A 13651-nucleotide genomic window follows, 5' to 3' on the forward strand; every position below is an offset into this window, starting at 1 on the left:
AAGTAATATAGGGCATTCCTTGGCAGTCCAGCGGTTAGGGCTTCATGCTCTCCCTGTCAAAGGCCCAGGTTCAATCCCTGGTCAAGGAGCTAAGATCCCACAAGCCGCGTGGCACAGCCAAAATAGGAAGAAAGAATGTAAATTCTTACCATGTGCAATTATATCGAGTGTGCAGTAAACGATAAATATTCTTACAGTCGTCAAGCATTCAAGACTATAGCGCTTATTTTAATTGGAAGAAAAAACAACACTTGCCATCACTGATAGGCAATCTTGATTATGTAGAGGGTAGGCAATGTTAATTCTAAGGCAATTTATTCAACTGGAAGAGGAAGAGATATAAATGTTAGTAAGTAGAGACTGAGGGTAAAGCCAATAGATTCAAGAAAATCACACAGGTCAACGGGAGAAACAAACAAACCAAAAGAGGGGCTGGGGATACAGAATTGCAGGCTCTTGCCTCCTGGCAGCCACAGAGTAGAGCCCAGAGCTCAGATGAGGTTGGCCCAAGCAGCCCCTTAGTCTTGGCAGAGGCTCAAGTCCCACTTTTAGGGAATGTGGCAATGAGGCCCTGTCCTTAGGATAACAATACCAACCAGGGCTGGTCAACACAGGTGGGAGTGGGTGTGCACGATGGCTGACCTGAGCTCCCTTGGGAGGCTCTTGAGTCCTGCTGAGGGCTCCTTTTCCTATTGACTCTGTGTGAATAACTGTGTGTTTATACATCGCTCACCTGTGCAAGTAGACGCCATCTCCAGCAGGGCTGAAAACCAATGGTAGATTCTCTAGGGCAAGAAGACCCAGCCAAAGCGGGGGCAAATGCAAACTTTGGAGCCAGCCAGACCTGGGCAAGTCCTGCTCAGCCACCTGGTATCTGTGTGGCCTTGGGTAAGTCACTGGCTTGGAGCTGTCCTCACCACGTGCAGACAGGAGCCTCTCCCTTGTGGAGTTATCACAAGGATAGATGGAACTGCACATCAAAACCACCAAGCACGGTGTCAGGCTAGCCAGAAGAAAGGCTGCATGAAAGGGATGATATCTGGTCTGATCCGGCTAAGTGGTGCCACTTGGAATCCACCAGTTCCTGAAGGAAGACACATAGCCAAGGGGAGTGGGGAAGAATGCCAGTCTCCACTTGACACTAGAGAGACCTTGGAGAAATTGCTTACCCTCTCTGGACACCTGTTCCTTCATCTGTAAACAGAGTGAATCCCCCAGTTAGCAGGTTCCTGCTGAGGATGGGGTGATGTCTAGAAAGTGCTTAGTGCAAAGCCCTGCACCAAATTATTAAGCAGTACTGTCCTTTCCCTGAGGCCACTGCAATGCCATAGCTAATCCCTAGTTCAGGCCCTCTTGCCAATGGCTTCCTCACACCTTCCCCTCTCTCTCAGGCTCCACGTATTCTCCTTCAGAGGAATGAGATAACAATAGCAGCCCAGCCCACCTGGTCACCAAGACCCATCAGGCCATCTCTCAGGGCCGGTTGTCGCCAGCTGGGCCCTGAGGTCTCTGCCAAGAGTAGCTGAAGACACAAGCCTGCTGAAATGGCAGGTCAGCATGGAGCTGTGTGTGGAGCGATGGGATAGGAGCTGGGTTTTAAAGGGCCTTAGCTACGGATATCATCTATCCATTAGTTTTCCATGCTGCATAACACGTGACCCAACACTGAGGAGCTTAAAGGAACAAGCGTTTTATTGTCTCAGGGTTCCTGTGGGTCAGATGTCCGGGCATGGTTTAGCTGAGTCTCCTGGCTCAAGGTCTCTCAGGAGGTGGTAGTCAAGGCGCCAGCTGGGCGGCAGTCACCCCAAGGCTCTACGGGGCCTGCAGGGTCCACGTCCAGGCTGGCTCACATGGCTGCTGGCTGCCTGCGAAGATGCATGTCCAAGTCTCTCCTTTAGTGGCCAGTTTGGGTTCCTCACCACCGGGGCCTCCACAGGCTGCCCGAGTGTGTTAACAGGGCAGCTGCTGAGGAGAGACAGAGAGAGCGAGCCCAAGGCAGAAAGCACAGTCTCCTTGTTGCCTGATCTTGGAAGAGGCACCCCATCACTTTTGCCCTATTCTGTTCACTAGGAGGAAGTTGTTATGTCCAGCCCACATCCAAGATGGGGGCAATGCCAGGCTGTGACTACTGGGGCATCACTGGGGACCGTCTTAGAGACCGCCTGATCCACTGGAGGTAGGATCAGGGAAAGATGCCATCATAACTTGGTATCTGTTTGTTTACTTGGCCACCCTGGTCTTACCTACAGCATGTGAGGTCTAGTTCCCTAACCAGTGATTGAACCCAGGCCCCCTGCATTGGAAGCATGGAGTCTTGGCCCCATAACTGTTTCATAGAGTCGAAAGAGCCCAAACTCAGTGACCCTGGCTCAAGGGCTGGCTCCTCGGTATAGCCTTAGGCTGTCTGCCACTTTGCTACTTACAGCTCCAGTTTCCTCCTCCTCTGCTGCTGCTGCTGCTGCTAAGTCGCTTCAGTACCAGGTGAGATAACATTCCAGGCCAGCTGACCTCACAAGTTGTGTTGTGGATCAAAAGACACACAGTCTTATGAATATACTTAAGCAAGCCTCCAGATATTACACACCAGTTGGTGTGATGATGGTGTTCTTACATTATTAGAGGGAGTCTTGGGTCAGCAGTAGTAAAAATCTACCCATAAAAAAACCCCATCTATCAGGGACTTCGCCGGTGGTCCAGTGGCTAAGACTCCACACTCCCAATGTAGGGGCCCAGGTTGGATCCCTGGTTGAAGAACTAGATCCCACATACTCTGACTAAGGCCCAGCAAAGCCAAATAAAAATAATAAATATATATGTTTTTAAATCCACCCAGAAAAAAATCCACTCACAGGAGTGCACCTTAGGGTACATATCCATAGGGCACCATATCATTCAGTCGAAGCCATCCTTCCCACCTTGACTGAGTCCTCAGCTGGCCTAGGTTAGGCAGTGAGCATTTATTAATTCATTCATTCACAGAGGCCCTCATGTTCAGTGCCCCTCACCAGCTCCCTAGTATGAACAATTCTGTGACACAGACATTAGTAACCCCACAGACCACCTAGAAGAAACAGGAGCTATTCTGTATCTTGAGGGCAAAGCTCAGACCCCACATTTAGTAGGAGCCCTGAAAACATGTCTGCTGAGTGAATCTTGCAGAAAGAGCCCCAGTAAGTGTGAAGAGAGGGGTTTGACCAGTCCCAGTACTTCGAAGCTGTGTGACCAGAAGCAAGTTCCTGTCCCTCTCTGAACTTCAGGTCTCTCATCTACACAGTAGAGATCAGAGCTTGCAAACTACAGGGCCAGAGGCTCCAGCCAGGGTGTGAATATGCTGTTTAGGGCTTATTCAGGGTTTAATTTTATTTTAAAATGAGTTGCCAATATGTGAGAGTTGGGAGATTTCCATAAAACCCAAAGTTTTCAGTTTTTATTGAAAAATGAGAAGACTGACTACACTGGACCTATTGTATACGTACAGTAATTGACTGGCTGGGGCAGAAGCTGCCCTTGAACTGTGCTGTTTGGACACAGTGCCGCCTCCACTTTCTCCCTATAGCCATGCCCAGCATGTTTCACCCTGAGGTGTCACTGCCTGGCCCCGACAGGTGTCTGAGCTTGCAACCCCAGATGTCAGCATAATCTGACTTCTCTTTGGCTCTGTGAGGCCTAAAGATGGCTTTACAGGATCCCTGAGTGATGAAAACCATTAACACCCTGGATAAGAAGCCACTTGGGCTGAGCAGAGAGAAACTGCTGTTTCTGAGGATGACACAGAGCCTATAAATAGCCTCAGAGCCAGGGGGGTGGTGACACCTGCCCCATCTCACCTGGGTGGGGACTGGGCATGCTTCAGTCCCTGGCTCAGTCCAGGGACAGTCCCTGCTCCTGATGCCGACTGAGGTCAGCACAGGAAGAAATGATTTCACAGCCGAGCCTGTGGAGCAGGTGGAATTTTCTCTGGCTCAGGCAAGAGGCAGTGATGATGTTTGATTTTCCAAAGAGGATAGAAGCTGTAACACAGTGGGATGAAGTATACCATCCATGGTTTCCCAGTGCTATTCAACAATGTGAGACCTCAAGCTGGCCTTCAGGATTCTCTGTGACCGCCACGCCTCATCCCCTGCCAGGCTTTCAGCTCATGATTAACATTGGAGCCTTTCCTTGAAGGTGGCCTGACCTCTCCCAGTTCTGGGCTGGCCTTGGCTCATTCCCCCTCTGGAATCTCCTCTGCATCTTTTTCTCTCTGTCCCTCAAATGTCTCAGTTGTCTCCAGGCTGACCCCCCAGACAGAAACCATCTTCCTTGTCCCCTAAGTTCCACAGCCCCCTGGCTAACTCCTTAGTTTCTCTCTTGCTGTGTCATCTGTCCAAGGCTGGTCTCTCTTGCCCTCCCCACTCTGTCCCAACTACCAGCTCCTTGATAATCACAAATGCAAACCCTGATTTTGGAGTCAGACTCCTTCCAGCTCTGTCCTTGGGCAACTCCCCGCCTAACACTTTGGGCCTTGCTTCCCCATCTATGCAATGGAACTGCTTCTCAGGCTGTGGTGAGGGCTAGGCAAGGGCTTTGGAAATTAAAGCCGTTACACAAGTGAAGGCAGCTCTTCCCTGGCGCCGGGCTCTCATACTCCATTGAGACAGAGTCCCTCCAGGAGCTGGCTTGCGAGACAATAGGGGACTGAGAATATACTTGGTTAGCTGAGAGCTATATGAGCCCAGGGCCTGGAACTGACATGTAAGGTGATTCTTCTCTTCCTCTTTGGAATCTGCAGTATGCGCAGATACAGGGGAGGATGTGGGGGATGTGCTGGGGGCCCACATAGGGCAGGGAGCAAGCCAGCTTCCTAAGCAAGCCTATTCCACTTCAAGGTACAATCACAAAAAGGAGAAGCTATTCCTCAGGACAGAGTGAGGCCCTGTCCTGGACTGGGACCTGGGGAGCATCTGGGCTCCAGGAGGCAGCTGGGGTATCAATGAGTGACCAGGCTCCTCCTGGGCCAGAAATAGAGAAGGTGACTGTGGACTTCCAGAAAAGGGCCAAGCCAGCATTCCCATGCGGCTAGGACCCTCTGCTCTGCCCTCATGAATTGCCTCAGGTCAGCATTTTGCTGCCTGACTTCTTCCCAGAGTCATTTCAGGGTCTGGGGCAGGTCAATTTAGAGTTTAAGTTCATCTAACTTCAAGGCCCAAATCCCACCCTCTTCTCTGCCCACTCAGAACTCTGAGTCCCTGCAGCTGAGGCCCACCACTGTCTGAGCAAAACCCATCCACGCTCTGCCCAGCACTGACGCTCATGGCACAGCACTTAATAGCTGACCAACCCCCTACTCTTGTTCCTTTTATTCTTGGAACAGACCTGGAAAACAAGAAGGGGAGAGATTAGAATCACACACTATTCTGCAGTGGTCTGGGAGGACTCGCCCTGGCTGGCGGTGGGGGACTTCCCGGTTCGCTGACCTCTGGGCAGCGCCTTCCTCTCTCCCAGCCTCAGTCATACATCTTGGGAACTGCAGATGTTGGCTCAGATGCTCTCTCAAGTCCCCTGCCGGTCATTCATTTCCCGTGGGCCTCCCATGCCCGCAGGCTTCTGTGAAGCCCACCTCAGCGTGTGGGGTAGACTCCCCCTCACTGTGGTTCCTCGCTCTCAGTTCCCCTTCTCGTCCCATCTTGCCTTCTCGCTTTTCCTTGGACTGGGCCCTGTTACCCGCAGAAGCAGTTTTGGGCGCAGGATTAGGGGCAGGAGGGGAGCTAGCAGCCATCTGTCCTGGTTGCTGGCATTCAGGACTATCAGTCTGGGGGTCAGGGAGGGGGAGTCAGACCCAGTCCTGGCGGAGGGCTGGGGGTCTGGTAAGAGCATGACAGGCCCAGGCTGAGAATGGAAGAGGGACTGGTTTCTAGAAGCAACTGGAGACAAGCCCAGGCTTGGACAAGGAGCCCTGTGTTCACAATGGGAGGTGTCTGCCTGTCTCCTCCTCTCATTCTAATCCTGCCTCTCGTCTCCAACTTTCTTTGACTGACTCTCAGTTGCCACAGTCTCTCGGTCCGTCTGTCCATTTGCAGGGCCTATGGGGCAAGGGACAGTGAACACAAAAGCCTCAAAGGCAGACTTCTGTTATATTCAAAGAAAAACATACGGCGGCTCCTATTTTGGAGTTAACCACGTTTTAGCATTTACCCCTCTTTTCATCTATTGGGACCCTCACAAAATAGAACCGGCCTCCCTTGGCGAAGTCGCATCTGTCCCTCAGGTCTCCAGCCCTGGTTGGGGTGTGTTCAGACTTCACGCCCCACCGCCCCACCAGCCGGGGTGCGCTGCCAGCTGGGACCAGCAGGGGGAGCCCGCGAACAGGTTGGAGGAGGCGGGATGGAGGCGGGGCCGCGAGGCCGGCTGGGCCAATAAAGGCGGCGGTGCGCGGCAGCCGCTGACTCTGCCCTCTGGGCACCAGTGACCCTGCCTTCCGTCCTCTCCGTTCGCCGGTTGATCTCTAGCTCGGACCCGCGCGCCCATGATGCTGGCGCTCCGCTGCGGCCCCCGCCTGCTCGGCCTGCTGTCCAGCCCGCGCTCAGCGCACCTGCGCCTCCCCGCGGTCCGCGCTTGCAGCAGCGGCAGCGGCTCCCGCGGCCCCTCCTCTTCCTCCGGGAACCCGCTCGTGTACCTGGACGTGGGCGCTGACGGGCAGCCCCTCGGCCGCGTGGTGCTGGAGGTGAGACCACCGGACCGGACCGCGCTGGACTGGGCGTGGGGGATGGTCCCGGAAGAGCCTTGGACTCCAGGCCGGCGCTGTGCCTGGTTCACTGGGTGACCTTGCTTCCTGCCCCGGGCTCTGGGCCTCAGTTTCCCCATCTCTTAAGAAGGGCCATCGGACTGGTCTCTCCAGGCCTCCCCTTCGGATCTTTGGACTAGTGGAGGCGGGAGGGAAGGCGCGTGTGGAGGAGAAAGCTCAAGGTCAGATCGTAGGCTAGGAGGGTCCGCCCCGCTGGCCGGCCGCGGAGGGGCTCCGAGACTTAACCGGGTGGGCGCCTAGGCCCAAGCTTCGAGGTGGGTGTCAGGGGGCTCGGGGGTCGGGGCGGCGGGCGGGAGGGAAGCTCACGTGGTGGCCCTTGCAGAAGGCGGAGCCGGCCCCAGGCCCGCCCCCTGCTATCGGGCTGTCGGGAGAGCTAAGGTGGTTTTGGGCCGCCTCCTCCCCCAGCAGTTCGGGCTGGCGTGGCTGCAAGCTCCAGCCACCAGACAGACGTGGCATAGACCTCTTGGGGTCAGGGCGCTGTGCTCAGAGCTCTTCGCCCCAACTCCAACCCCAGCCACCCTCCCAAGGTGACACAGTGCCTGCCCTAGCTCTGTGGGCCTTTTTGAAAGACAAAGCAAGAAACCTACACAGTCCAGAAAGTAACAGAGGGGAAGCTTGGGTGTAGCCTTCAAGCCCATTTTAAACAAAGGTGTCTCAGTTAAACCTCGGTTTCCTTTTCTGGAAAATGGAGAGCACCCATTTATTTTAAAGGTTCGGCACCAGAGTGTCTCTTACAACTGGGAAGCAAGAGGCAGGCTTGGATGGGGCTCCAGCCTTCCCTTTCCCCGATCCTCCTGCCTCAGTTTCCCACCTGCCCACTGGGGAGCTTGGACTGGCTCCCCCCGGGGCCACCCTCTCCAGGCCCTGGGTCTCTGATGCTTTGAGCCCAGCTGAAGCCGCTCTGCCAGTTCTGCCCCCAGAAGAAGGCCAGGGTGGTGTTGTCATCTCTTCTGACAGATTGGGAAATCGAGGCTGCCCCTCCCAACCTGCAGTTCAGGAAGCAGCTGGCAGAAATGATTGCTTAGGTGGCCTCCCACGGAGGATTGAGAATGACAGGAATGGTGCTTTCCCTGGCTCCTGGACCGTGTAGGGGGTTGGGTCCTTCCTTCTCCTGCCTCTGGACTGAGCCTGTCTTCCCTCTCCTTTGCCCGCAGCTGAAGGCAGATGTCGTCCCAAAGACAGCAGGTAAGACGGGGACCGGGGCCTTCTGAGTCTGGGCCACATGGAAGAGAGAGGGGCATGGCGAGGTGGGTGGGATGGTGAGAGGAGTCAGGACGGAGACCTATGGCCAGATGGGAGTACACCACCACATGTGCTCAGCTGCTGGGGACCTTGGGAGCAGCCTCTGACCCTCTCTGAGCCTCCTGGTGGAGGGTGGACTTACTTGGACTCCTTGCCCCACTGACCCGGTGCTACTCCTGCCGCAGTGCTCAGATCCTGAGGTCAGGGCACAGGATGATTTGTCCCAGGTCACACAGTCAGCAGAGACCCCAGGGCAGGGCTCTTTCCATGTCCGGGGGGTGGGTGGGTAGAGAGGGCGCCGGCTGGAACCAGCTGTGGCCCCTGCACTGAGGCCTGGCCCTGCTGACCTGCTTTTTTCCTTCACCTCCTGCTCCCCCCGCCACCCCAGAGAACTTCAGAGCCCTGTGCACCGGGGAGAAGGGCTTTGGATACAAAGGGTCCACATTCCACAGAGTGATTCCGTCCTTCATGTGCCAGGTATGGTGGGCCTCTTCCTGCCTCGACTTCTTCTGTAAGTGGCATAGTGACAGGGCCACGTTGGAGAATGTCACGGGGATTAGCCAGTGTGTTTGTGCCTGGAGAGTACTGGATGGAGGGCAACCGCGGCCATTCGCTCAGCCTGTCCTCTCCTGAGAGTCTGGAGCTTGTCCTGGCAGCCATAATGCCTTCCCTGCCCCAGGAGCTAAGCAACAGGACAAGCGGCAGGTCGGCCCTGCTTGGCAGGGCTGGGAGAGTGGAGCAGTGGAGGGAGAATGGCATCGGGGTGTGGATGTGCTGGAGGCTTTGGAGTAACAGCGTATTCAGTCTCTGCCCACAGCCCCCAGTGTGTCCCACTGAGCACTCGGCATAGGAGATGAGGAGGAAGGGGAGGAGGAGGGAGGCCAGGCACAGACAGGAACACGCAGGTCCAGACTTGGAGCCTCTCTCCAGCGTAGGGCATCTTTCTCGGTTAAATGCATTTGCTCTTTAGTCGTATGTTCGGCCTCTTTTCAGGAGCATTAGCTTTGCTGTGTTAGAAGTTTTGTGGGTAGGTGTGGCAGCCGAGAATTTCCGCCGGTGCCAGGGCCTGAGCCGTGCTGAGGGTTGTCCTGTGTTAGGTCAGACCCTGCTAAGACAGGGACTCATGTCTGAGGCCAGCAGGCCTGGAGGCAGGAGCATGGCTGCCATGACCTCTTTGAAGTCCTTTCAGCTGGGATTTCTGGCCCCCAGTTCCCTCTACCGTGACCTGGTGGCTGTCGTCACATCATGGTGAGTGGCATGGGTTGGGGCTGGGCGTGCTGACGTGTTGAACATGAGGAATGCAGCGACTGGAGGGGGTTGTGGCTGTGGGACAGGCCTGGCCACAGCCCGTGGCTCTCAGCTGCAGAGGCCCCCAGCTCTGCCTGAGGCTGTAGATTGAGCAGGAGCCGAAGCGGAGGTCCAAGCTGGGCTAGGATCTTACTCTCACCACAGTAGGCAAGGGCAGGGACTCCAAAGCTGGTGGGCTCTTGGAGGCATGGGATGGTGGGACCAGGCATGGGGAGGCCCGGTCCTCTCTTGGGACACCTTATTGGCATTTGTGGATGCTTCAAAAGCAGGGCTAGTCAGGTCATCCCTGTTACCCGAGGAGGTCATCTCAGGAAAAGAGCAATATGATGGGGGCTGGGGCCTGGGGCTGGCAGACCCTGGGCTCTTCTGTCTGTGGCTCCTTGTGGAAGCCTTGGGCAAGCCGTGAGGAAGACCACCAGCCCTGGGTGGACTTTGTCCTAGGCCGGGTGAAAGGGAGATGCTGGGACAGGAACTGGGGCTCAGCAGAGGGACCTGCCTCTGTGCCAGCTACCCGCAGACCACACTGGGGAGCAGGGACTCCTGGCCTCCTCCTTGTTTACCCTCCAAGAGTTGTGGGTAGAAAATTCTAGGTCTCTTAAGAAGCAGCTCGAAATGGCTGAGAATTTTTAAGGATCATTTAAAATCTCACTCAGACAAAAATGAATCATTCGGAAACCAGGGTAGTTATTGGGGCAGAAAGTATTAAACCTTTATTTTGTTGTTGCTTACGTTCCTTAGCATTATATTAGCCCTTCTATCATTGGGTGTTTTCTGACCCCTTTGGCTGAGGGCTCCCAGCTGGGTGGGCCCTGGGGGGCTGGGCGCTGTGTCCCAGCATGGGAATAGCACCCCTCTGCCAGCTCTAGTGGCGACACTCAGCTAGTGCTCCGTGTTCGCAGGCTGGTGACTTCACCAACCACAACGGCACGGGGGGAAAGTCCATCTATGGAAGCCGCTTTCCTGACGAGAACTTCAAGCTGAAGCACGAGGGGCCGGGTGAGTAAGGCTGTCAGTCCCCACCTGGGCATGTGCCCTGAGCTGTGAGCCTGGCGCTGCCACCCCAGCAGGCCTGCAGGCTGCAACCGGATGGCTCCACATCTAGGGACACATCCTCCCTCCTTCAGGGTGATGGGTGGGCTTACTGGATTGTCCCAGAGGCTTTTTCATCCTGAGCTCTCAGTTTCAAAAACAAATCTTTCTTTGACCACCATTCTCTGAGAGCCGTTAAGCAAAGCCCTAGCTTTATGTTACCTTTAGGACCCAACGTGCAATGTGGAAAAAGCTAGAGTTCAGGGCTGGAGGTCCTGCCCCTGCTCTACCACTGAGAGCCTCCAGGAGGCCCTTCCCTCCTGTGTCATCAAGGTGGACAGGCCCTGGGTGGCTGTGTGCTCTGGGCTTGGCTCTCCTTTTCTGAGTCCCAAGTATCTTCAGCCGCAAGCATCCTTCCTGTGGTGTGCATCATCTGCTCTTGAACAGTTCCCAGGTGAGATGCCTCCTGGGGCAGCCTGCTCATCCTGCTTGTTTTCGCAGGTGTTCTGTCCATGGCCAATGCGGGCCCCAACACCAACGGCTCCCAGTTCTTCATTTGCACCATAAAGACAGACTGGTGAGTTGCCAGCTCCTGGTCCAGGCCCTCAGGGTAGCAGGGGTGGCCTTGAGCTGGAGCGGGAGGATAGTTTGAGGCCAAACTCTCTGCTCTGGTGCAGTAGCCCTCACCCGGCTGAGTGTGTAAGAGGAGAAAGGCCCCGAAAGGATTGAGGAAGAATTTGGGTTATTTTGCAACTCTTGTCTTTTATCAGGCTTCCCATTGTTGCTGTAGCTGGAATTTCTCAGTGTTCTGAGCATGCACACGTACACACAGGAAAGAATTCTCTTACCAAATACATTGGGGAGATGCTGCAGAACTTATCAGGCCTCGGGATGGCTTGTGGCAGAAGCTTGCTCACTCAGTTTAACCTGCCGTTTCCCAGCTTATTTAACTTTGGGCTGCACCTTGGAAAATGCTGCAGTAGACAACATTTGGATATCATACCGGATTTCTCATCAGGCATTAGCACCAGCCTGTGGCAGCCACCAGCCCTGCTGGAACCCTCTTTCCCATTGCCCTTGTATTTTAGGGATGTCTTCCCGGGTCAGTTTCCCACTACCTAATCAGTTTTCGCTTCCCAGAGTCCCCTGTGTCCTCACCCTGAGGCATCTCAGCGGGGTGAGGGGACAACAGCTGGCCTGGAGCTAAAACTTAATAAAGCCCGTTTCCAAGGACTTTAGGGAGACCCAGGTGGTGGCGGATACTAGTGGTCTGTAGCCTCTGAGCCAGAAGGGACACGGATGTTGGAGTGGGCAGGTTGTTGCTGGCCCTGCCTGCCCTCCTTCTGTGAAAACCCCTGGTGGAACCCAAAGTGTAACCAGTCTTGGTTGGTGGCCCTGAACTGAGCTGCCTTCTAGATTCTCGGGACTCTCTCAGGCTGAGAGCTGCTTGGGACTCGAGTGGGTTCACCATGCATATCGCCTTGGCTCTCACCTCGGAGCTCCTGACAGTTAAGGCGGTTCCATGAGGCCTTTCCTGGTGCTCCAGTGGCTAACAGTGCACGTTCTGATGCAGGGGGTACGGGTTTGATCCCTGGTCAGGGAGTTCATATCCCGCATGCCTCGTGTCCAAAAAACAAAAAAAAAAAACCCTTAAATAAACCCTAGAAACAATATTGTAACAAATTCAATAAAGACTTCAAAAATGGTCCACATCAAAAAAAAAAAAACAACAACAACAACAAAAACCCACTTAAAATGACTCCATTTACACAGACTTATTTCTTCAGAGTAGTTCAATATCCCATCATCTCCCTGAGCAGAGTTAGGACAAGTCACTCTTTGTAGGTGAGGTTCCCAGGATTCAGGTTGAGTGGCCTGGGCCGAGGTCACACAGCAGGTGAGGCAGAACACAGCCTGGGAGGGAGCCGTCCTCTGGTGTGTGCTGGGGGACTCCGCAAGGCTCCATACGGGACCTGTGAGAGGTTGGGCCAGCTTTTCGGTCTGAGTTCCTTTCAGAACTGCTGTTTTCAGTAAATAGTTCCATGACCAAGGGACTGTGACCCCGGGTGACATTGCAGCACTCTCGTTTCTGCTTACCTGGCTCACCTCTCCTCCCAGGCTGGACGGCAAACATGTTGTGTTTGGCCATGTGAAAGAGGGCATGGACGTCGTGAAGAAAATAGAATCTTTCGGCTCCAAGAGTGGGAAGACATCCAAGAAGATCGTCATCACAGACTGCGGCCAGTTGAGCTGACCCTGTGTGCTTCCAGGTGACCCTGTGTGCTTCCAGGAGGCCTCTCAGGAATGTCAGACCCCACAGGACCCACCGGGCAGCTTCCCCAGTGCCCTCCCTTCCCCAGCACCCCGTTTCTGGACACCCATCGTGGATACAGTGTCGCCGCTCCTTGTAGTCATCGCCTGTGACCGCCCGGCTCAAGTTCACCCGTGCCTCGGGCACAGATGATGAGTTAGCTTTGAAGGCGGTTTCTGCCTTTTCTCTGACCACAGGGGAAAGCCAGTTGCTGTAAAGGGCTGTCATATCTGTTTAATACTGTCTTTCTGATCGGAATAATTTCACTAGACTCCCTGGAGCTGAAGCTGTGACACTAACTACTCCAGGCTGTGGTGTGACCTGAGTTGGAGGCACAGGCCACAGACCTACAGAGCTTGGCCTTCGGAGCGCACTCCAGGCCTTTGTGACGGTCCCATAGCCGAGGCCTTTAATCCCAGCCACTGTGAATCCCCTTGGTTTGCTGCTCTTGTATTTGGGGAGAGCCCGTGGGGGTGGAAGCAGCTGAACCAGGGGACAGACCCACTGCAAGCTGTGCCTTGTCAATGTGAATTCCCAGGTTGAAAATACAAATAACCTGTAAGTGCTATGTGCTCTGGAAGGAAGTCAAGGTGTGTTTTCCTGGTGGGCTTTGATTTGTTTTTCCTGTGTGTTTAATAAATTAAATCTATTGATTATGTACACAATATACTTTTGGAAAATTTCTTTATGTTCACCTTAGATGTGAAAATAAATCCTATTTTCTATAAAAGACTGTCTGGTGTCCATGCCTTTAGCAAGCACTGTCTATAACACAACTGTTTGTGTCTATAACACAAGTGTTTATTGTTAACTGCTGTCACTCCGTGCTCTGAGCAGGGCCTTTTCGTGGACTTGCAGTCCACCAGCAACCTCTGAGGGTATTCTTGTCATCCTATTCAACAGGAGAGGAAACAGGCTCAAACAAACTGTCTCAGCACCCACAACCCACCCGAGCGCCCTGGTGTGCCTCTGGGTAA

General features: G+C 54.4%; 1 protein-coding gene and 1 long non-coding RNA gene across 2 annotated transcripts; one reads left to right on the forward strand and one right to left on the reverse strand.

The window, feature by feature from the left end:
• Window positions 1-1674: 1674 nt before the first annotated feature.
• On the reverse strand, window positions 1675-3712 carry LOC138430369 (uncharacterized). Its single transcript, XR_011253132.1, has 2 exons — window positions 2424-3712; window positions 1675-1865 (listed from the first exon to the last, which is right to left on the reverse strand). It is a non-coding gene; the product is annotated as an uncharacterized lncRNA (long non-coding RNA).
• A 2628-nt stretch (window positions 3713-6340) lies between these two features.
• PPIF (peptidylprolyl isomerase F) lies at window positions 6341-13404 on the forward strand. Its single transcript, XM_069572551.1, has 6 exons — window positions 6341-6703; window positions 7939-7969; window positions 8415-8503; window positions 10234-10330; window positions 10865-10940; window positions 12482-13404. Exons 1-6 carry the CDS (start codon window positions 6506-6508, stop codon window positions 12615-12617), a joined length of 627 nt encoding a protein of 208 aa, XP_069428652.1. The 5' UTR covers window positions 6341-6505; the 3' UTR covers window positions 12618-13404.
• Window positions 13405-13651: the final 247 nt, after the last annotated feature.

The sequence above is a fragment of the Ovis canadensis genome, chromosome 25 (assembly GCF_042477335.2).
Source record: "Ovis canadensis isolate MfBH-ARS-UI-01 breed Bighorn chromosome 25, ARS-UI_OviCan_v2, whole genome shotgun sequence".
Classification (NCBI taxonomy): Eukaryota; Metazoa; Chordata; class Mammalia; order Artiodactyla; family Bovidae; genus Ovis; species Ovis canadensis.